General features: G+C 46.3%; 1 protein-coding gene across 1 annotated transcript in view; it reads right to left on the bottom strand.

Annotated features, from left to right (window-relative positions):
• The window catches only part of BPGM (bisphosphoglycerate mutase), a 43,988-nt gene extending 25,336 nt beyond the window's left edge, over positions 1–18,652 (bottom strand). The window contains 1 exon segment of the mRNA XM_068273762.1: positions 18,497–18,652. Coding sequence (XP_068129863.1) covers positions 18,497–18,652 — 156 coding nt within the window.
• Positions 18,653–23,954: the final 5,302 nt, after the last annotated feature.

The following is a 23,954-nucleotide window of genomic DNA, read 5'->3' as shown; positions in this document are numbered from 1 at the left end:
GGGGGGGGGGGTATTGGTCTTAGGGTTAGGCACCACCTGGGAGGGGTTAGGCACCACCGGGGGGGGGGGGGGGGGGGGGGGTCTTAGGCACCACCAGGGAGGGGTTAGGCACCAACAGGGAGGGTTCTACGTGACAGTAGGGAGAAGTTAGGTCATTGTAATCACCTTTCTCAGCTATATCACTTTTCTAGGCCATCTCCAGCGCCCTTTTATAGCCCAACAAAATTCACCTATAACAGCATCCTTTTTATAAACTAAAACTAGCTTTTCGGCTACACCAGGTGACCTTTTTAGCTGAATTTGGTATTTTGCCTACACTAGGCGCCCTTCATAGCCGAATCTGGCATTTTTCGTCTCTATCCGGCGCACTTTTCAAATGTACCCCTAAATCACGCACCTGAAACAAACATGCAGCTAATCTTGTCAGATTGGTCATAGACATCTGATGTTAGCAGCTTCGGTCTGCATGCAGATATAATGCAAATTGCATGCAGCTTAAGGCTCATACACACATCAGACTATAGTCTTTGGAAAATGAAAGATCACAGACCAATCTTACCCCCTTCCATGTAGTATGAGAGCCATACCTACACAGTCGATTCTATGGAGCTGAACTCCCCATCAGAAAAGAATCTTTGCAAGATGCTGCAAACAAATGCTGTACAGACACAAAAGATCAGTATCTGCAAAAGATCTGTTCCTGCAAAAGATCTGTTCCTGCAAAATGCATTCATAGTCTATGATATCTGCAGATCATCATACACACATGATTTAACTGGCATTCATCTGCAGATCAAGCAATCATCCGCAGATCTGAAAATCCATCCTGGTGGATCTGATCTGCAGATGAATGTTAGTTAAATCGTGTGTATGATGATCTGCAGATCTCAGACTATGAATGCAATTTGCAGGAATGGATTTTTGGCAGGAACAGGTCTTTTGCAGCTACAGATCTTTTGAGTGTGTGCAGCATCTTTGTGTGCAGCATCTTGCAAAGATTTCTATCTGATGGGGAGTTCAGCTCCATAGAATAGACTGTGTAGGTATGACTCTCATACTACATGGAAGGGGGTAAGATTGGTCTGTGATCTTTCATTTTCCAAAGACTATAGTCTGATGTGTGTATGCACCTTTAGAGTAAAGGCTCATACACACATCAGATCATAGTCTTTGGAAAATGAAAGATCACAGACCAATTGTACCCCCTTCCATGTAGTATGAGAGCCATACTCTACACAGTCTATTCTATGGAGCTGAACTCCCCATCAGACAGAAATCTTTGCAAGATGCTGCACACAAAGATGCTGTACACATGCAACAGATCAGTATCTGCAAAAGATCTGTTCCTGCAAAATGCATTCATAGTCTATGATATCTGCAGATCATCATACACACCTTGTGTAACAGACATTAATCTGCAGATCAGATTCACCAGGATGGATTTTCAGATCTGCAGATGATTGTCTGATCTGCAGATGAATGTCAGTTAAACAAGGTGTGTATAATGATCTGCAGATCTCATTGACTATGAATGCAATTTTCAGGAACGGATCTTTGGCAGGAAAAGATCTTTTGCAGACACTGATCTTTTGTGTCTGTACAGCATCTGTGTGTGCAGAATCTTGCAAAGATTTCTATCTGATGGGGAGTTCAGCTCCATAGAATAGACTGTGTAGAGTATGGCTCTCATACTGCATGGAAGGGGGTACAATTGGTCTGTGATCTTTCATTTTCAAAAGACTATGGTCTGATGTGTGTATGTGGCCTAAGGCCAGTCCAAGTAGTCAGGAAGTTGCCTGTAATATGCATGACATTTGCATGCAACCAGAATTACTCATCACATTGACCATCCCTACTCAGCAACAGAGAAGACGCTTGTTGCTGCGGTCACAGACAGACCCAGGTGACAGGCATGGTAGCAGCACAAGCGTCTGCAGTGAACGAGCATGAGTCACCCCTCACTCCCCAGTCTGTGGCCGGACAAATGAATCATGAATTCCGATGAATCTGCTCCGTACAACCAATCTGATCTCCAGAAAAGAGAACCGGAGTTTGAAAACTTAAAATGGTACTTTATCCGTTAGCCGGGCGCATCCGGCAGGTGGCGCTAATTACTATTCCGCCATGGATAGTAGGGAAAGATGTAACTCTGGTGGAGTTGTCGCCACCTACCGGATGCGCCCGGCTAACGGATAAGTACCCTTAAAATGAACCTTCGGACTAAAAATCTACTCAGCAGAACTGAAAAGGCTTGGTGTTTCTTTAACAGTTTCACAGCATCAGAACTTTGTTTTTCTTACCAAAGCATCATTTTTAACTGCATTTTTAGCTAAGCTCCACCCATCAAAGAAAAAAAGCCCGGGCTTTTTTCCCCTGATGCTGTGCAGAGCATGATGGGATATCCTATGTTGTTCATGTTGCCTAGCAACTGTGAGAGGTGTTCAGGACACAGGACAGTTGGAACTGTGTCTCATGCTCCCTGTCACCTCCTTTCAACCAAAAAGATGGCTGCCATCATGAAATCACACATTTGCCTGTTCTTTTAAAACAGTGTGGGTAAGAGATTATAATACCTATTTTAATTAACATAACTAATGTAACTTAATGACAATATGTTTGTTCAGGCTGGAGTTCCTCTTTAACCACTTAAGGGCCACAGGCTTTACCCCCCTCCCCAGGACAATTTTTTTTACAAATTAGGGCTCTGCAGCTTTATTGGCTTGCTGCAAAGCCTCACAACCGAACACACAAATGACCCCCCCCCCCCCTTTCCTGCCCACCAACAGAGCTTTCTGTTGGTGGACTCTGATCGCTGCTGCAGGCAGTGTTTTTTTATTTATTATTTATTTAATTGTCTTTTTTTTAATACAATTTCCTATTTTTTTTTTTCCCAGTCCTCCCTCTTTTTCTCCTGAGTTTTCTCCTAGGAGATAAGTTTTCATCTTCACTTTAAAGGATACCCGAGGTGACATGATGAGATAGACATGTGTATGTACAGTGCCTAGCACACTAATAACTATGCGGTGTTCCTTTTTTTTTTTCATTTCTCTGCCTGAAAGAGTTAAATATCAGGTATGTAAGTGGCTGACTCAGCCCTGACTCAGACAGGAAGTGACTACAGTGAGATCCTCACTGATAAGAAATTCCAACTATAAAACACTTTCCCAGCAGAAAATGGCTTCTGAGAGCAGGAAAGAGATAAAAAGGGCCAATAGCTCATAGATTTTAGCTCTGGCATACTTCAATGAATGTGTCATTGAGCAAAAACAATAAAACTGGTAAAAAAACAAGTAGATTTAAACACAAAATAAAACTGTGGAATATCTTAAAAAGTCATTGTTTAGGAGAAGGAAGATAGATACAATTGTTTATTTCATTTGTTTATTTTCGCCTCGGGTGTCCTTTAACCTCCCTGGTGGTAAGCCTGACCTACGTTCGGGCTAGCCGCCGGAGAGGATCACATTTTATAAAATTTGTATAAAATTTTATTTACAGGCTTCAGCTAGCACTTGGCTAGCTATCTATGTCTTCCAAGTCCCTCCGATCTCCCCAGTTATACGCACCCCCCAGGGATCCCGCGATAGCGCAGCCTCCCAATCAGATCCAGGCTTCGCTACGGGGAGTGCGCATGACGTCATGTCTGATCGTCGCCATAGTGACGACTGAAGCTAAAGGGTGAAGATGCGGCTCTCGCAGGATCGCGGACGGGTTAATATTGCCGGCGGCGATCGGAGTGGTGCCGGGGGGGACTTCGGGGCCACAGTTAGTAAGCAAGCAAGCAAAGTGCTAGCTTAAGCATGTAGATCAAATTTTATTTTAAAAAATCCTCCGGCGGATGCAGCATCTGAAACTGCGTACCGCCAGCGAGTTTAAGATCGCATTCACAGTGCCACGTTGCGGATCTGTGTTATAAAGTCTATTAAGTCTTATAACACAAATTACCACACTGCAATGATAATCCTCATCGCATTGAAAATGTTGCGTTGTGGTAACTCACAGCTTACAGTGTGTACTAAAAAGTAGGTGAAAAGCATTTTATTGAGAAGTTGTGAAAAGATCACCTAGGAAAAAACTAAGGAGAAAATGTGAATCGCATATGTATTTTAAAACAATGAAACAGAGCAGAGCTAATGACCATTTGAACGTCCCTGCAGTAAAACCCAATCTGAAGCTGCCTCTCACCGCTTCTTTGATGAATGAGTACTTCAGAAAATGGCACGGTAGCTGACCCAAGTTGGGTCGGAGAGCTCAGAGAAGCTCTTTTGCATAGATAACTTGAGTTCTTTAACTCTACCTGTACTGGAAAACCATATGAGACTCTTCTTTTCTACTAATGTTCTATTTCTTAGCTGTATTACATATACAAATCATTATCTCATAAGTTTATTTTCACTTCAGATTCCCTTTAACCATTTAAGCCTTCTGGACGTAGTAGCTACGTCCAGAAGGCCATGTGCGCTCCCGGCCGCAGATAGTTAGCCCAGGAATCAATGAATCGGGCCATGGCCATGATGTCCGATCACTAATTCCTCTCCCCGGCAGAAAAATCAACCGCTTCTCTCGGAAGCCTAGCTTTTTCTGCCTCCTACGTCCCCCTAAGCGTACATGTTACGCTTAGAGTGACGTAGTGTTGGGCGAACAGTGTTCGCCACTGTTCGGGTTCTGCAGAACATCACCCTGTTCGGGTGATGTTCGAGTTCGGCCGAACATCTGATGGTGTTCGGCCAAACTGTTCGGCCATATGGCCGAACTAAGAGCGCATGGCCGAACGTTCCCCGAACGTTCGGCTAGCGCTGTGATTGGCCGAACAGGTCACGTGTAGTGTTGGGCGAACATCTAGATGTTCGGGGCGAACATCTAGATGTTCGGGGCGAACATGGCCGCGATGTTCAGGTGTTCGAGCCGAACTCCGAACATAATGGAAGTCAATGGGGACCCGAACTTTCATGCTTTGTAAAGCCTCCTTACATGCTACATACCCCAAATTTACAGGGTATGTGCACCTTGGGAGTGGGTACAAGAGGAAAAAAAAATTAGCAAAAAGAGCTTATAGTTTTTGAGAAAATCGATTTTAAAGTTTCAAAGGGAAAACTGTCTTTTAAATGCGGGAAATGTCTGTTTTCTTTGCACAGGTAACATGCTTTTTGTCGGCATGCAGTCATAAATGTAATACATATAAGAGGTTCCAGGAAAAGGGACCGGTAACGCTAACCCAGCAGCAGCACACGTGATGGAACAGGAGGAGGGCGGCGCAGGAGAAGGCCACGCTTTGAGACACAACAACCCAGGCCTTGCATGAGGACAAGAAGCGTGCGGATAGCAATTTGCATTTTGTCGCCATGCAGTCATAAATGTAATACAGATGAGAGGTTCAATAAACAATAAACAGTAATTGGTGTTGTCCAGAATGCGCACAATGCGTGGGTCGCGTTCAATGCAGTCCTAGGCCGAAGAGGTCATAGCCTAGGGTCACAAAAACCTGTTTATTTGGGCAATTTCAATGGTGGCGAGTCTGACGTACATAAATCGCAGCAATGGCCGTTAGCAACGTCTGAATCTCACGAAATGTCTCATGCAGGTAGAAGACATATTGTTAGACTTGGATTCCAAAGATGGGGTCCCTACATCTCTGCAAACCAGAGTTACAGGGGTCCAAAATTGGTAAAATCCCCCATAGGCTTCCATTGCCTCCCTATTTTACTTTCCAAAATCTCACATCTTTTCAAAGGGCAATTTGCTAAGCAGTGGCAAATGTTCTAGCATTGTAGGGACTCTTAGGGGGATCATGACTGGTGAGTTTTGCCACTGCTGAGCCATTGCCCTTTGAAATGGTGTGAGATTTTGGAACGGTAAATAGTAGGCCCAATGAAAGCCTATGGGGGATTTTACCAATTTTGGACCCCTGTAACTCTGGTTTGCAGAGATGTAGGGACCCCATCTTTGGAATCCAAGTCTAACAATAGGTCTTCTACCTGCATGAGACATTTCGTGAGATTCAGACGTTGCTAACGGCCATTGCTGCGATTTATGTACGTCAGACTCGCCACCATTGAAATTGCCCAAATAAACAGGTTTTTGTGACCCTAGGCTATGACCTCTTTGGCCTAGGGGCCCGAAACTCACCAGTCATGTTCCCCCTAAGGGTCCCTACAATGCTAGAAAATTTGCCACTGCTGAGCAATTGCCCTTTGAAAAGATGTGAGATTTTGGAAAGTGAAATAGGGAGGCAATGGAAGCCTATGGGGGATTTTACCAATTTTGGACCCCTGGAACTCTGGTTTGCAGAGATGTAGGGACCCCATCTTTGGAATCCAAGTCTAACAATATGTCTTCTACCTGCATGAGACATTTCGTGAAATTCAGACGTTGCTAACGGCCATGGCTGAGATTTATGTACGTCAGCATAACTACCATTGAAATAGCCCAAATAAACAGGTTTTTGTGACCCTAGGCTATGACCTCTTTGGCCTAGGGGCCCGAAACTCACCAGTCATGTTCCCCCTAAGGGTCCCTACAATGCTAGAAAATTTGCCACTGCTGAGCAATTGCCCTTTGAAAAGATGTGAGATTTTGGAACTGTAAATAGGAGGCCCAATGAAAGCCTATGGGGGATTTTACCAAATTTGGAGCCCTGTAACTCTGGTTTGCAGAGATGTAGGGAACCCATCTTTGGAGCCCAAGTCTAACAATATGTCTTCTACCTGCATGAGACATTTCGTGAGATTCTGATGTTGCTAACGGCCATTGCTGCGATTTATGTACGTCAGACTCGCCACCATTGAAATTGCCCAAATAAACAGGTTTTTGTGACCCTAGGCTATGACCTTTTCGGCCTAGGACTGCATTGAACGCGACCCACGCATTGTGCGCATTCTGGACAACACCAATTACTGTTTATTGTTTATTGAACCTCTCATCTGTATTACATTTATGACTGCATGGCGACAAAATGCAAATTGCTATCCGTACGCTTCTTGTCCTCATGCAAAGCCTGGGTTGTTGTGTCTCAAAGCGTGGCCTTCTCCTCCTGCGCCGTCCTCCTCCTGTTCCATCACGTGTGCTGCTGCTGGTGCTGGGTTAGCGTTACCGGTCCCTTTTCCTGGAACCCCTTATCTGTAGTACATTTATGACTGCATGCCGACAAAAAGCATGTTACCTGTGCAAAGAAAACAGACATTTCCCGCATTTAAAAGACATTTTTCCCTTTGAAACTTTAAAATCGATTTTCTCAAAAACTATAAGCTCTTTTTGCTAAATTTTTTTTTCCTCTTGTACCCACTCCCAAGGAGCACATACCCTGTAAATTTGGGGTATGTAGCATGTAAGGAGGCTTTACAAAGCACGAAAGTTCGGGTCCCCATTGACTTCCATTATGTTCGGAGTTCGGCTCGAACACCCGAACATCGCTGCCATGTTCGGCCTGTTCGGCCCGAACCCGAACATCTAGATGTTCGCCCAACACTAGAGTGACGTCATGTAAACAAACGTAACATTGCCATCTTGTGGCTAAAAAGTAAAACTACATCTACATATAAAAAAAAAAAAATTACTATTTACATCCCACCCTCCCAAAAGTACCCCAATGAAATGTTTAATAATAATAAAAAAAAAAAAAAAAAAACACGTAAATATTTACCTAAGGGTCTAAACTTTATAAATATTCACGTAAAGATGAAATATTTCTTTTTTTTATTATTATAACCTTGTAAATCGTGATGGATGCAAAACGGAAAAAATGCACTTTTATTTCCAAATAAAATATTGTCGCCATATATTGTGATAGGGACATAGCTTAAAGGGAACCAGAGATGAACGTTTCACACAAAATAAACATATCAGTCGATGGCTTGTAAAGAATAAATGCTATACCTGATAATTTTGCCACTCTGGTGTGCCTTTTTTTAGTGTTTTTATCCATTATTGCTCCAGGAAAAATCAAATATGGCCGCCGGCTCATATCCCTTCTGCTTCCGGGTTATGAGTTGTTCTGGATGTGCTGTCTAGGCTACATAAGAGTAGGCTGCTGCAGCCTTTCATCTGTGTGCTTTTATTTTGGTATGATGTGCAGCTGCCTGTAGGAAGTGTCTCTCATAGGAATGAAACTGCAGTCATCATCATTATCTATGCTGAGAGCACACAGATCATATTGCAGCCTTGTCGGTTTCAGAGATTCTCTCTCAGCAGGAGCAGCAGCCCCTCCCATGTCATCACAGCTCTCAGTATGCAAAGCAGGAAATCTGATCAGGAGGTGGCAGGCTTGGGCTTGAAAAGACTCCACAGAAGAGTGACTCAGCTATAATGATTCCAGGTCAAACCTAGACTGAGCCAGTCAGGGATTCTTATCACAGCTGCTAATAGACTAATTAAGCAGATAAGAATGAAACTAAAAGCAGGGTAGGTGTTTACTGTCATGTTCCCACTGATCAATGTAATAAAATACATGAGGGTGCTTAGTCTCTGGTTCTCTTTAAACTGTGTAATAACTGGGACAAATGGGCAAATACAATACGTGGGTTTTAATTATGGAGGCATGTATTATTTTAAAACTATAATGGCCGAAAACTGAGAATGCATTTTTTTCCGTTTTTTTCTTATTCTTCCTGTTAAAATGCATTTACAGTAAAGTAGCCCTTAGCAAAATGTACCACCCAAAGGAAGCCTAATTGGTGTTGGAAAAAAATATATAGATCAGTTCATTGTGTGGTGGCTGAATGGTGTAATGGTTAAGGGCTCTGCCTCTGATGTAGGAGTCCTGGGTTCAAATCCTGGCTCTTCCTACTCAGTAAGCCAGCACCTATTCAGTAAGGAGTTCATTGGGCAAGTCTCCCTAAGCACAGCTCTTGTGGCTGCCTCACAAGCGCTTTGAGTCCGACAGGAGAAAGGTGCTATACAAAAAAAAGGAATTATTATTATTATAAGTAGTGATAAAGTTATAGGCTAATGAATGGGAGGTGAACATTGCTCAGATGCATAAAGTGAAAACGACTGAAGGCTGAAGTGGTTAAATTAGGCTTCACACAGCCTGCAGGATAAGTATTTATTTTAGAAGGAAGACATACATCAGGGATGCTGTCTGTACTGCCTTAAGTAGTAGCAAAAGCTGCATATAGAATAGCATCATTTTGGCATTAAAAGCAGAATGATAGGATTTTCGGAATGATGCCAGTGGATAGGGTGGGGCCAGGAGGTGCCAATCATTAACAATAAGAAACTATTTTCATTAAAAAAAAAAAAAATTGTCAGTGATTAAGTGCTGCAGATGTCAGATTAGATAATGACTATGATAGGATTAGATTGCGAGTTCCTCTGAGGACAATCAGTGACATGACTATGTGCTCTGCACAGTGCTGCAGAAGATGTCAGTGCTATATAAATACATAATAATAATAATAATAATAATAATAATAAGGTAGGACATTAGACTATGACTATGGTAGGATTAGCGTGTGAGCTCCTCCGAGGACAGTCAGTGACATGACTATGTACTCTGTACAGTGCTGCAGAAGATGTCAGTGCTATATAAATACATAATAATAATAATAATAATAATAATAATAATAATAATAATAATATGGTAGGACATTAGACTAGGACTATGGTAGGATTAGCGTGTGAGCTCCTCCGAGGACAGTCAGCAACATGACTATGTACTCTGTAAAGTGCTGCAGAAGATGTCAGTGTTCTATAAACACATAAAATATATATTCTGCCGATATTTCACTTAATGCAAAACTCCTCTAGAAGCATGTGGAAATTGCTTAGGGCGGGTGAGTTCTGCAAGTGAAATGAACAAACATTTGCCTGGGCAGAACTTTAATAACACTCTACAGCATGCAAGAATTAAATATCGATTGTGCACGCAACCAGGCCAGATCACCTCTGAAGTCCAGCCAATTTGTCCGCTTATTATATGCATGGGAAAGAGTAAGAAAAGTAGCCACGGACGTGAAACTGCAGCTCCCAATCTTCTGTCTATAGCTTGCCGGAAGAGAATACTGGCCAGCAGATATCGATTTATTGGTCGTTAGTATGAGGCGCTCATACTAACAGCTTGACAAAGCACTTGCTTCTCACGATCATCTCTAGAACAGGGGAAATTAAGACTAAATGTGGCTATCCATCAGGCGACTTGGCTGCCGATGAACCATCCAATTAGATTATAATAATCGAATTGGATGAAAAATTGAAGCCGCCAAGTGCATGCCCAACCGACCAGGAGACCAATTTCGGGGACGAAAATTGGTTGCATTCACGATCGCACATGCTGCAACATGTTGGGCCGACTTTCTGAATCGGGTGCGCAGTGGGAATGCCGTGCAATTTCACGCCGATCGACAAACGCAATGAAACCCCTGACGCTGCCCTCCCCAATGATAAATATCCCCAGGTGCCCTGCGCGATGTATACATTAGCTGTCCGCGGCCTCCGCTTGTTCCTCCGCTACTCCAGGTGCATGGGGAATCTCCATACATGCGCCCAACATGGTTTCCTAGTAAGTGCGAACATGTATACAGGAGGAATCCCGAAAGCCAGCGGGGGACAAGCGCAGGCTGCGGACAGGTAATGTGTACTTTACATGGGGCACATTTTACATTAGGGGACAGCATCGGGCTGACGAGGCAGCGGATGCGGCGCACAAGTCCGATTCCAGATCGATTTCAGCATAAAATTGATTAGGAATCGGCCTGTAGTGTATGGGCAGTTGATGGATCTCTCTCTGATCAGATTCGATTAGAGAGAGATTTGTTTCTTGGTCGAATCTGCCCATCATCGCTAGATGTATAGGAACCTTAAAAAGGTACCCACTGATGATACAATCTTGATTGTACAAACGTATTAAAGCTATGTAGAAGGGTAAATGTAGTGAATAAACTTTGAATGGATTGGTAGTATTACATAAAAGTGGTAACATTGTACAATTAAGATTGTTTCTTAAATGGGTACCTTTATGGAAAACCTTGTCTGGTGCTTCCAAAGACTGTCTCATCTGTACTGCGCATGCATGACCATGGACTCGCACATGTGCAGTGCAGATTCAGTCCTCTCCAGAAGTAAATGCCATTGACCTGCAGGTCAAATGTCACAGTGGGGACACTGGTGGGATGAGGGGACAGAGAGGACTGGGATGACTATGGGATCTAGACGTTTTTCTCTACATAGGTGCTTATCTAAATCGTTTTTTGTTTCTCGGTTCAGGGATGCCTTAAAGAGAACCCGAGGTATGTTTAAAGATTATTACCTGCATACAGAGGCTGGATCTGCCTATACAGCCCATCCTCTGTTGCTATCCCAAACCCCACTAAGGTCCCCCTGCACTTTGCAATCCCTTATAAATCACAGCCGTGCTGTGAGGCTGTGTTTACATCTGTAGTGTCAGTCTCAGCTGCTCCCCCGCCTCCTGCATAGCTCCGGGCCCTGCCCCCGCCCCCGTCCCTTCCCTCCAATCAGCAGGGAGGGAAGGGAGGGACTGGAGTTCTGCAGGAGGCGGGGAGAGCAGCAGACTGACACTATAGAGATAAACACAGCCAGCTCTGACAAGCTGTTTGTCAGCAGCGTGGCTGTGATTTATGGAGGGATTGCAGAGTGCAGGGGGACCTTAGGGGGGTTTGGGATAGCAACAGAGGCAGGGCTGTATAGGCAGATCCAGCATCTGTATGCAGATAATATTCTTCAAACCAACCTCGGGTTCTCTTTAAAGTGGACCTGAACTCTTCCACAGGACAGAAGGAATACATAGAGAAATGCACCCTGAATGTAATTAGAAAGTTTAGCCTGTCGAGTTCCCCCTCATCTGTGACTAATCACAACTGTAATTTGATCTCCCGGCTGTTTCACTTACCTGGGGCTTCTACCAGCCCCCTGCAGCCATCCTGTGCCCTCGCAGTCACTCACTGCTGCTCCGGTCCCCCGCTGCCAGCTAGTTTCGTTTTTGCCGACTCTGCGTCAGCGGGCCGCCACGCGTACCTTTGCATGCGTTACTGCCGGTGCAGGGGGCTATTGCGGACGTGAACATGTATCTTTGTTAGCATTGCACACATGTTCACGTCCACAATAGCCTCCTGCACCAGCGGTAACACGTGCAAAACTACGTGTGGCTGCCCGCCGACTCAGAGTCGGCAAAAACTAAAGTAGCTGGCGGCGGAGTACTGGAACAGCAGTGAGTGACTACGAGGGCACAGGATGGCTGCAGGGGGCTGGTAGAAGCCCAGGTAAGAAACTCATTTTTTGGGGGGAGGGGGGGGGGGGGGTTAGGTTTCCTTTAAGGGCCTCATTTACAGAAATCCTCTCCAAAGTCTGGCGATCAGATATGGATAAACAACTTCAGAAGCGACCGGCACACAGCGAGCACCGGCTAGGTGGTTAGGACCGCCGCTGAAGAAACGCCCGAAGCGTATCTGTTGCAAAATCACTTCCTGGCTGGCGAAACAAGTTGGTTTTCAGCAAAGCTTGGAGCGAAACTGAATACAGAACTTCCACTTCCTGATAGCAACAGGGCCAAAGTGCTTTACCACGCTATACGCAACAGTTTCCTTCGGAGCTCAGAATTCTATGCTGAATGACAATACTGTCACTATTATCAAGAAAGCACAACAGAGGATGTACCGCCTACAGCAGCTGAAAAAGTCTGGCCTACCACAAAAACGAATGGTGCAGTTCTATATTGCGATCATCGTATCCATCATGACATCATCTACGACTGTCTGGTTCAGCTGCTGCTCCGTACGACAAAAAGGTGAGACTCCAGCACATCATCCGAACTGTGGAAAGAATCACTGGCTGCAAGTTACCTTCCCTGCAGGATCTTTACACTAGCAAGTACAGAAAGAGTGACCGAGATTGCCTTTCACCACTCTCACCCCATTTCTTGCCTTCAGGGGTGAGATACCGGTCAGTCGCAGCTAAAACTTCCAGGCACAGGAAGAGCTTCTTCCATCAGGCGGTAGCCATGCTTAATGCAGAACCACGCTAGAGCTGCTAGGACTGCAAAGCATTACAGCACAGAACTGAAAATGAACACTTCTCACCCTGTTCACTGCCACTATAACGTACATGCTGTCCTTGAATTGTAATATATTTACCGTCTGCCCTTGTGTGGTTTTGTTTGTGTCTGTTAAGCAACTGCCAAGTCAAATTCCTTATAAGCGCAAACTTATCTGGCCAAATTGATTCTGATGTAGATTTACATTGGCACCAGGCTGGCTTCACAAAACGCTGGAACGGTACAAATCCCTCGTTCATTTTTTTGGCACACTTTCAGACCCTTAAACCTGGAAAAAAATCATGCTGCCAGGGACAGCCCCAGCAATCACTCTCATCCCTGGCTCCAGCGCCGCAGTTATGCCTCCATCCTCCGGGTGGCGCTGCAACTCTAAAGTGAGATTGCTGGCTGTCGTCATGATGACAGCAGCCAATCTCACCACTAGGAAGCAGAGCCCCGGAGGAGAGGAAGAACGGCGTCCAACGTCGGGATCCCTGGGAGGCATGTAGAAACATACAGAGGTCGGGATTACCGCTCTGAGCTGCGGTTTTCTGCCCCGACCCTAGCTCGGAGTTACCACCAAGGATGTTAATTTTATGCTTATTCATTGAGACAATAAAATGCAACCACCGATTTTGACAGGTTCGATATCAGACTGCACAAGTGCACCTAACGGACCATCTACATGCATACAATTCTATTAATGAATTAATCTATGAAGTATCCATGGAGGGAGTAAAATTAATTAAGGACAACTGTAGTGAGAGGTATATGGAGGCTGCCATATTTATTTTATTTTAAAGCAATACCAGTTGCCTGGCTGTCCTACTGATCCTCTGCCACTAATACTTTTAGCCATAGACCCTGAACAAGCATGCAGCAGATCAGGCGTTTGACAGTATGGTCTGATCTGACAAGATTAGCTGCATGCTGGCTTCTGGTGTGATTCACACACTACTGCAGCCAAATATGGCAACCTCCATATTCTTCTCTCTACAGTTTTTTTTCTAAAGCTAGCCTGAGATGAGGGGGGGGGGGGGGGTAAAAGAAATCATACTTACCTGAGGCTTCCTCCAGCCCCACTGCCTCCCTCACCCTACTCCCAGGTGCCTCCGTTCGCCTGCTATCAGCCCCAGTAAATCGGCCTTCAGTCTACCTCTTCTGCACATGCCCGGCCACATTTCTGGTCTTGTTATTGTATCGTGTGTGGTCACCTTTAGACTATTCTGGAGACTAGAGTGGGTCAACAACAAGCTAAGAATTCCTGCTTGCATGCAAACTTAAAGTGAATGAGAACCGAAGTTTAAAAAAAACAAACCCAGTTGTAGCGCTGGCTCCCCCATAGCAGCATTCAACCAATTTGGTCAAATGCTGCTGCCTCCGCTGCCAAAGGGAGTCTTTGGAAGTCTTCAGGGGAGCCTGAGTGCTCCCAAAGACGGGCCGCTCCGTACTGCGCACGCGCCCTCTCACACATGCGCAGTATGGAGCCACCTGTCTTCAGGAGGACTCTGCTCGTGAAGACTTCCTAAGTCCCCCATGGTGGGGGATTTGAACGGAGGAGCTGCCGCCTGAACGAGAGCACCGGGAGAGGAGAGGGAAGTCTCTACAGGACCCAGTGCCTTCCCTCTTCTTAGGCAAGTATCTGGTTTCTTTTTTTTAAACAAAGATCCTATTAGCTTTAAATAGGAACTGTAACCAAGGATAGAACTTCATCCCAATCAGTAGCCGATATCCCCTTTCCCATCAAAAATCTTTACCTTTTCTTCAATAGATCAGTAGGAGGGGGGGGGGGGGGGAATCTGTGTGGCTGATATTGTGGTGAAACCCCCTGCCACAGTGTGGTGTCGTGACCATGGTTCTGACAGTTTGTTGTCTGAACCTTGTTGCATTGTGGAAAATAACAGCTGCGTCAAACTACTAAGCAAGTAATATCTCCCTCTGTGCACAGAACTCTCAGTAACGAACATTCCGTACAGAGAGGACTAAAGATGTCGCCACCAGTGATACATTTCAGAATGTAAATCAGAGAAATGATATGCAGCTTGGAGTCCTGCCAATCCAGTGCACTTCCTGCCTTTGACTTATGCTTCATACACACTTGAGATAAAAGTCTTTGGAAAATGAAAGATCACAGACCAATTTTACCCCATTCCATGTAGTATGAGAGCCATACCTACACAGTCTATTCTATGGAGCTGCACTCCCCATCAGATAAAATCTTTGCAAGATGCTGCACACACAGATGCCCGTACACACTCAAAAGATCATTATCTGCAAAAGATCTGTTCCTGCAACAGATCCATTCCTGCAAAATGCATTCATAGTCTATGAGATCTGCAGATCATCATACACACCTTGTTTAACAGACTTCATCTGCATATCTGGCAATCATCTGCAGATCTGAAAATCCATCCTGGTGGATCTGGTCTGCAGATGATCTGCAGATGATTGTCAGTTAAACAAGGTGTGTATGATGATCTGCAGATCTCATAGACTATGAATGCATTTTGCAGGAATGGATCTGTTGCAGGAACAGATCTTTTGCAGATAATGATCTTTTGAGTGTGTACGGGCATCTGTGTGTGCAGCATCTTGCAAAGATTTCTGTCTGATGGGGAGTGCAGCTCCATAGAATAGACTGTGTAGGTGTGGCTCTCATACTACATGGAAGGGGGTAAAATTGGTCTGTGATCTTGCCTTTTCCAAAGACTTTTATCTCAAGTGTGTATGAAGCATAACCCAATTCCAATTGCCACGCATGCCAGAATCATCATCATCTCAGTTGTAAGGCTCTGTTCACATCTAAAAAACAATGATGGCAGCGATTTAGGATTTTTTGCGCGTTTCATTTTTCCCCTCCTGGCGCTCTTGCGTGGTACGATTTTGTACAAAAGCGCTTTTGTAAGCACTTTTGCAGAGCGATTCCGTTTTTTTCACTTCCTGACGTCAGGAAGTGAACTCTTTAACCCAGAAAAGAATACATACAATGTATTTATTCTTAAAACCACAAACGCAATCGCTGCATAAAGCAATTTTGTGAGGGTTTAGCGCTCTTCCTATACTTTCCATTAGAGGGGGAAAAAAAAAAAAAAAAAAAACAAAGCTCCAAAAATGGTACAGGCACCGCTTTGTGGAGTGCAAAGTGGACGAAACGCGCAGATATGAACTTTCTCATCGAGAATCAGTGCACACACGTTTTGTGGACGATTTTGAAAATCGCCAACGCTTGAAAAAAGCCCGAAAACACCACTAGTGGGAACAAGCCCTAACAGCGGACAGAAGAAGTCTGCAGATAAGGAAATTTGGAACACCTGATGTGCATACTTATCCAGCAGTGGAGCCCAGGGATCAGCACTGCAGCCAGGGAACAAGCATTCATTCGAACAGGTTTCCCTGAGGACTGGTTTACGTTACATGAGGCTGAGCTGTATGAGAGGAGCGTTCCCATCATTTTGTAGCGCAAGTAAACAATGCAGCGCAGCATTCTAAACATGACACGCCTACTTCCTGTTACAGGGGACGCATCGCACAGCTGTGAATGCCAGGAAGTGACAGGCGGCAGAAGAGAAGGAAGAATAACTCAGTGTGGCCCCCGGCCCCATACACTGCCTGTCATCAATGGGACAGCAGTCCAGAGAGCAGTCACCAACAGAACGCGACAGGAGAAGCATCATAGGCAGAAATCAGCCCAACGTGCTCCAAAGTCACAGATTACAGAAATTCAAGGCTCCTTTTCAGACAAACGTTTCCTGTACACTAAAGTAAACCCGGGGCGAGAGTAATATGGAGGCTGCCATATTTGTTTTCTTTTAAACAATACCAGTTGCCTGGCAGCCCTGCTGATCTATTTGGCTGCAGTAGTGTCTGAATCACACCAGAAACAAGCATGCAGCTAACTTGTCAGATCTGACAATAATATCAGAAACACCCGATTTGCTGCATGCTTGTTTAGGGTCTATGGATAAAAGTAATAGAGGCAGAGGATCAGCAGGACAGCCAGGCAACTGGTATTGCTTAAAAAGGTCTGCCTTCAGGAAACATCATAGCACTGATACAGCCCTCATCCAAAGACAGTCCTGGCCAAAAATGTTGAGACTGTCAAAAATATGAGTTTTCACAAAGTTTGCTGCCAAACTGCTTTTAGATCTTTGAGTCAGTATTTGCAGTGCTGGTCCTTGGGCATGCTCTCAATCAACTTCTGGTCCAAATCCAGACTGATAGCAACCCATTCTTTCATAATCACTTCTTTGAGTTTGGCCCAGTGCACACCAAAAACCTCTAGCAAATCTGCAAAACGCTAGAGGTTTTTGAAGCAGATTTTCAGAGCGATTCTATGTATGTTTAAAGAGGTTTTCTAAACATGCCTAGCATTTTTTGGAGCGTTTTTGTGTAGCAGATTTCATATGTTACAGTAAAGCTGTTATTGAACAGCTACTGTAACAAAAAACGCTCTGATCTAGCGTTTTCCAGAGCGGTTTGAGCTTTTCCTATACTTTACATTGAGGCAGAAATGCAACCGCAAAATGCTGCAGGAGCCACGTTTGCGGTTTGTTAAAAACCTCAAACCGCTGGTGTGCATCATCCCATTGAGATACATTTTTTTGAAAATGCTACCAAAAAGGCTTGGTGTGCACCAGGCCTCCCTCAGAATTAGTTGGTTTTTGTGTGTCCACCCTCCTCTTGAGGAATGACCACAAGTTCTCAATGGGATTAAGATCTGGGGAGTTTCCAGGCCATGGACCCAAAATTTCAATGTTTTGGTCTCCGAGCCACTTAGTGATCACTTGCCTATGCTCCATCGTGCTGGAAAATGCATTGTTCATCACCAACCTGTTGTTGGATTATTGGAAGAAGTTGCTGTTGGAGGGTGTTTTGATACTATTCTTTATTCGTGGCTGTGTTTTGGCAAAATTGTGAGTGAGCCCACTCACTTGGATGAGAAGCAACCCCACACATGAATGGTGTCAGGATGCTTTACTGTTGGCATGACACAGGACTGATGGTGGCGCTCACCTTCTCTTCTCCTGACAAGCCTTTTTCCAGATGCCCCAAACAATTGGAAAGGGGCTACATCTGAGAATATCACTTTGCCCCAGTCCTCAGCAGTCCATTCACCATACTTTCTGCAGAATCTGTCCCTGATGTTTTTTTGGGAGAGAAGTGGCTTCTTTACTGACGTTCTTGACACCAGGCCATCTTCCAAAAGTCTTTGTCTCAATGTGCGTGCAGATGCGCTCACACCAGCCTGCTTCCATTCCTGAGCAACCTCTGCACTGGTTGCACTCCAATCCCACAGCTGACTCCTCTTTAGGCCAATCCCACAGCTGACTCCTCTTTAGGAGACGATCCTGGCGCTTGCTGGACTTTCTTGGACGCCCTGAAGCCTTAACAAGAGTTGAACCTCTTTCCTTGAAGTTCTTGATGATCCTATAAATTGTTAATTTAGGTGCAATCTTAGTAGCCACAATATCCTTGCACTGCTTTTGGGGAAAAAAAAAAAAAAAGGAATGCACTTACCTGGGGCTTCCTCCAGCCCATGGCAGGCAGGACGTGCCCTCGACGCCGCTCCGGAGGTTCCAGGTCTTCTCCTGTGAGCTCAAGCGACCTGGCCAGCTTCCAGGTCGGGCTCTTGTGCGCTCCAACGTGTGTCTCATGCGGTCGCGCCGTCGTCATGGGACGTCCTCCAGCCTGCCTGCGCAGTACAGCCTGGAGGACGGCCGATGAAGTCAGCGCGACCGCGTGAGTCGTTGGAGTGCACAATAGCCCGATCTGGAAGCCGGCCTGGCCAGGTCGAGTGAGCCACGGGAGAAGACCGGGAGCCTCCACAGTGGCGTCGAGGTCACGTCCTGCCTGCCACGTGCTGGAGGAAGCCCCAGGTAAGTGGATTAGTATTTTTATTTATTTTTTACCTCCTTGCCGGTCCAATTCCCGCCGGCAAGGAGGCAGCACAACACTTTTTTTTTTTATTTTCAAATCATGTAGCAAGCCCAGGGCTCGCTACATGATAGCCGCTGAGCGGCGGCATCCCCCCTACCCACTCCGATCGCCTCCGGCGATCAGAGCAAGAAGGAAATCCCGTTGAGAACGGGGATTTCCAGCTGGGCTTCCCCGGTCGCCATGGCGACGGGGCGGGATGACATCACCGACGTCAGAGGGAATCCCGATCCACCCCTCAGCGCTGCCTGGCACTGATTGGCCATGCTGCGCAAGGGGTCTGGAGGGGGGGGGGGGGAATGGGGGTGGCGGCGCAGCAGATCGGAATGTTACAATCAGCTAGCCGGGATAACCGGCGAGGAGGTTAAGTACTCTGTGGACCTTAAATGACTTACGAGGCCAGTTTTAGAAAAAATAAAATTAAAAAAAAGTTAGATACCTGCATCAGTTTGTAAGGCACGGACGATGCCGTCCGCGCCCTCCGTGCCGTTCCGCCTGGTCCCCACCGCTCAGTAGCCCCCCCGACCGCACGGCCCAGGTCGGGCTCTCCAGCCTGCACAAAGATGGCCGCCGGAGCTGGCCGCGGCTGCGCAGTCCTCGAGTGCGGCTGCGCAGCTCTGGGGTCAACCCCCCGATCCACGCAACAGGCTGTTTCCTGTAGCGTGGATCGGGGGGTTGGCCCCAGAGCTGCGCAGCCGCACTCGGGGACTGTGCAGCCGCGGGCCAGCTCCGGCGGCCATCTTTGTGCAGGCTGGAGAGCCCGACCCGGGCCATGCGGTCGGGGGGGGGGCTACTGAACGGCGGGCGTCCTCCGTACCTTACAAACTGATGCAGGTTTCTAACTTTTTTTTTATTTATTTTTTCTAAAACTGGCCTCGTAAGTCCTTTAATGACAGCAATGAAATGCAGTGGAAAGGGTTTTTTTGAGATTCAGTTAGTTAATTTTCATGGCAAAGAAGGACTATGCAATTCATCTGAACACTCTTCAGAACATTCTGGAGTATATGCGAATTGCTATTATAAAAACTTAAGCACCAACTTTTCTAATATTTTTGACAGTCTTTTGGCCAGGACTGTATGCTACCACCTGCTCATGGCAAGAGACAGAGGAGGAGAGTGCTCCATCCTGATACTGCTAGACCTTTCTGCAGCCTTTGATACAGTTGACCATGATGTCTTGATAAGCAGGCTACAGAAATACTGCGGCATTGATGGCATAGTTCTTCATTGGTTCCAATCCTTCTCAAGTGGCAGAACCAAAAAAGTGGCTATGTGGCCCCTTCCTATCCACCTCTGTACCACTTAAGTATGGGGTGCCCCAGGGCTCAATCCTTTCTCCCCTGCTTTTCACGATTTACATGTTACCCCTTGAAACTTGAAAACGAATCCAAAAACATGGCCTGACATACCACTGCTATGCTGATGACTCCCAACTATAAATTTCCTTCACGCCTGGTGTGACAGAACCAACTCCAACTATAAACGCCTGCTTAGGCGAACTACAGCAATGGATGAGTGACAACTGGCTGAGACTAAATGCAGACAAAATTGAAGTCCTTCTGATCGGAGGGCAGTGCATGACAAAAAAACAACTTAACTTGCAGTCTTCACCACTGGGAATAGAAGGCACCGATCTACAAAGCTCTGATCATGTGCGTAGCCTGGGAGTTATAAATGATGGCAGGGGTCTAGTCCTGGGAAAAGAAGTGAGTGGACTCACCTAGAAAATCCATGCGCCAAAAATGGGCGTGGCCAAGCATAATGTGGGCGTGGTCATGGGTGGGGCCAAATATACATGACCTTAGCAGTGATGTAAAAGGTCTGCCGGGGAAGTTTGAGCTCTGCCGTAGTGTATCCCCCCAAAATAGATGTAATCTGACAGCATTTCACCAAAAAGACACATAATCTGGTAGAAGTTCCTCCAAAATACAGATAATATGGCAGTGGTTCCCCCAAAATAGACAATGTGGCAGCAGCAGTTCCCCCAACATACACAATTTGGAAGCAGTTCCGCAAAATATGCGAAACCTGGCAGTGGAACACCCAAAATACATATAATTTGGCAGCAGTGGTCCCCCAAACATACACAATCTGGCAGCATTTCCCCAAAATACGCATAATCTGGCAGCAGCCGTTCCCGTAACATACACATAATCTGGCAGCAGCCGTTCCCGTAACATACACATAATCTGGCAGCCAGTTCCCCAAAATAGGTGTCCCCAGTATAAGTAGCCATGAGTATAGTAGTCCCCAGTATATGTAGCCAGGGGGTATATGTGCCCAGTATATGTAGCCAGGGGGTATTTGTGCCCAGTATATGTAGCCAGGGGGTATATGCGCCCAGTATATGTAGCCAGGGGGTATATGCGCCCAGTATATGTAGCCAGGGGGTATATGCGCCCAGTATCTGTAGCCAGGGGGTATATGCGCCCAGTATCTGTAGCCAGGGGGTATATGCGCCCAGTATCTGTAGCCAGGGGGTATATGCGCCCAGTATCTGTAGCCAGGGGGTATATGCGCCCAGTATCTGTAGCCAGGGGGTATATGCGCCCAGTATCTGTAGCCAGGGGGTATATGCGCCCAGTATCTGTAGCCAGGGGGTATATGCGCCCAGTATCTGTAGCCAGGGGGTATATGCGCCCAGTATCTGTAGCCAGGGGGTATATGCGCCCAGTATCTGTAGCCAGGGGGTATATGCGCCCAGTATCTGTAGCCAGGGGGTATATGCGCCCAGTATCTGTAGCCAGGGGGTATATGCGCCCAGTATCTGTAGCCAGGGGGTATATGCGCCCAGTATCTGTAGCCAGGGGGTATATGCGCCCAGTATCTGTAGCCAGGGGGTATATGCGCCCAGTATCTGTAGCCAGGGGGTATATGCGCCCAGTATCTGTAGCCAGGGGGTATATGCGCCCAGTATCTGTAGCCAGGGGGTATATGCGCCCAGTATCTGTAGCCAGGGGGTATATGCGCCCAGTATATGTAGCCAGGGGGTATATGCGCCCAGTATATGTAGCCAGGGGGTATATGTCCCCAGTATATGTAGCCAGGGGGTATATGTCCCCAGTATATGTAGCCAGGGGGTATATGTCCCCAGTATATGTAGCCAGGGGGTATATGTCCCCAGTATATGTAGTCAGGGGGTATATGTCCCCAGTATATGTAGTCAGGGGGTATATGTCCCCAGTATATGTAGTCAGGGGGTATATGTCCCCAGTATATGTAGTCAGGGGGTATATGTCCCCAGTATATGTAGTCAGGGGGTATATGTCCCCAGTATATGTAGTCAGGGGGTATATGTCCCCAGTATATGTAGTCAGGGGGTATATGTCCCCAGTATATGTAGTCAGGGGGTATATGTCCCCAGTATATGTAGTCAGGGGGTATATGTCCCCAGTATATGTAGTCAGGGGGTATATGTCCCCAGTATATGTAGTCAGGGGGTATATGTCCCCAGTATATGTCCTCAGTATATGTAGTCAGGGGGTATATGTCCCCAGTATATGTAGTCAGGGGGTATATGTCCCCAGTATATGTAGTCAGGGGGTATATGTGCCAGAATAGGTAGCCAGGTGTCCCCCCAGCAGGAGGGGAGCAGCGCAGAGAAGACGGAGAGCTGTGAGCAGCGGTGGAGAAGGGGGTCATCTCCCCCCCCCCCCTTTCTCTCACCTCGGGGCTCTCCTTCCCTCGCTCTCCCCTCCACAAATAACGTGCGGGCAGCCGGCAGGACTTACCTCTCCTCGTCGTCGGAACACCGGATCTGCATGGCGCAAGTCTGGTCTGGTTCAGACCAGAGCAGCGGCACGCAGATCCGGCGCCGGAACGAGGAGAGGTAAGTCCCGCCCGCTGCCAGCTGCCCGCACATTACTTGTGGAGGGGAGGGCGAGGTAAGGAGAGTCCTGAGGTGAGAGAAAGGGGGGGGGGGGGATGGCCCCCTTCTCCACCGCTGCTCACAGCTCTCCTTCCACTGCGCTGCTCCCTCCACACAAGCCAGCGTGGACGGCGTCCACCTTAGGGAAATAGTAAGTGGACGCCGTCCACGCCCCACTCGACCCCTGAATGATGGGGATTTAAACTTCAGACCTCACATCTCTGCTGTGGTGAAATCATCCTATTTTCACCTAAAGAACATTGCAAAAATCAAGCACCTCATCCCCCCAACCTTAGTTCAGGCCTTCATCACATCCTGACTGGACTACTGTAATGCTCTCTACACTGGCCTTCCAAAAAAGGACTTGTACCGCCTAGAGCTGATACAGAATCCTGCTGCCAGACTGTTAACCAACCAACCCACTCACTGTCACATAATGCCAGTCCTGCACTCCCTTCACTGGCTACCTATAAAATGGAGGGTCCTATTCAAGATCGGTCTACTGACATTTAAATCACTAAATAATTTGGACCCTGGATACATGAAAGAAATGTTATAGCTGCTTAGCAATCCTCACATTCTCAGATCCACAGGTTCTAATAATTTAGTCATACCCAGAGTCCACTTGGAAACTTTTGGTCCTAGAGCCTTCTGCCATGCTGCTCCTACATTATGGAACTCCTTACCTCAGCAGATCAGGACAGCTCCATCTCTGGATGTGTTTAAATCCAGACTGAAAACCCACCTGTTCAGTTTGGCATTTACAGAAATATAAGTTTTGTTGTGTGAACACTTCATCCTACTACCAGCTACTGAATCTGAGAGAGCCTAAGCGTTTTGAGTCCTACGGGAGAAAAGCGCTATAGAAATGGTATTGTAAATATGGCAGCCTCCATATACCTCTCACCTTGGGTTCACTTTAATTGTACAATCAAATGGATGTATAAACAAAAAGATCTAGGCTATAAAATAATGCCAAGTGCTGATTTTCACATTTTTGAGCGCATGCTTCACCGCAATTAGGCAGGCAACTGGCAGACGCAATTGCGTTTCACGAGGTGGAAAGAAAAAGCCTGACAAAGTTTTTTTCCAAGTGGAAGATTACATATCTCCAGTACTGCTTTTGCTATGCGATTGGCATGTACTCTAATTCATGTAACCTAATCCTGAATG

This window comes from Hyperolius riggenbachi, chromosome 3 (genome assembly GCF_040937935.1).
Source record: "Hyperolius riggenbachi isolate aHypRig1 chromosome 3, aHypRig1.pri, whole genome shotgun sequence".
NCBI lineage: Eukaryota > Metazoa > Chordata > Amphibia > Anura > Hyperoliidae > Hyperolius > Hyperolius riggenbachi.
The sequence above is the reverse complement of the archived record's forward strand: the minus strand, read 5'-3'. Positions and strand labels throughout refer to the sequence as shown.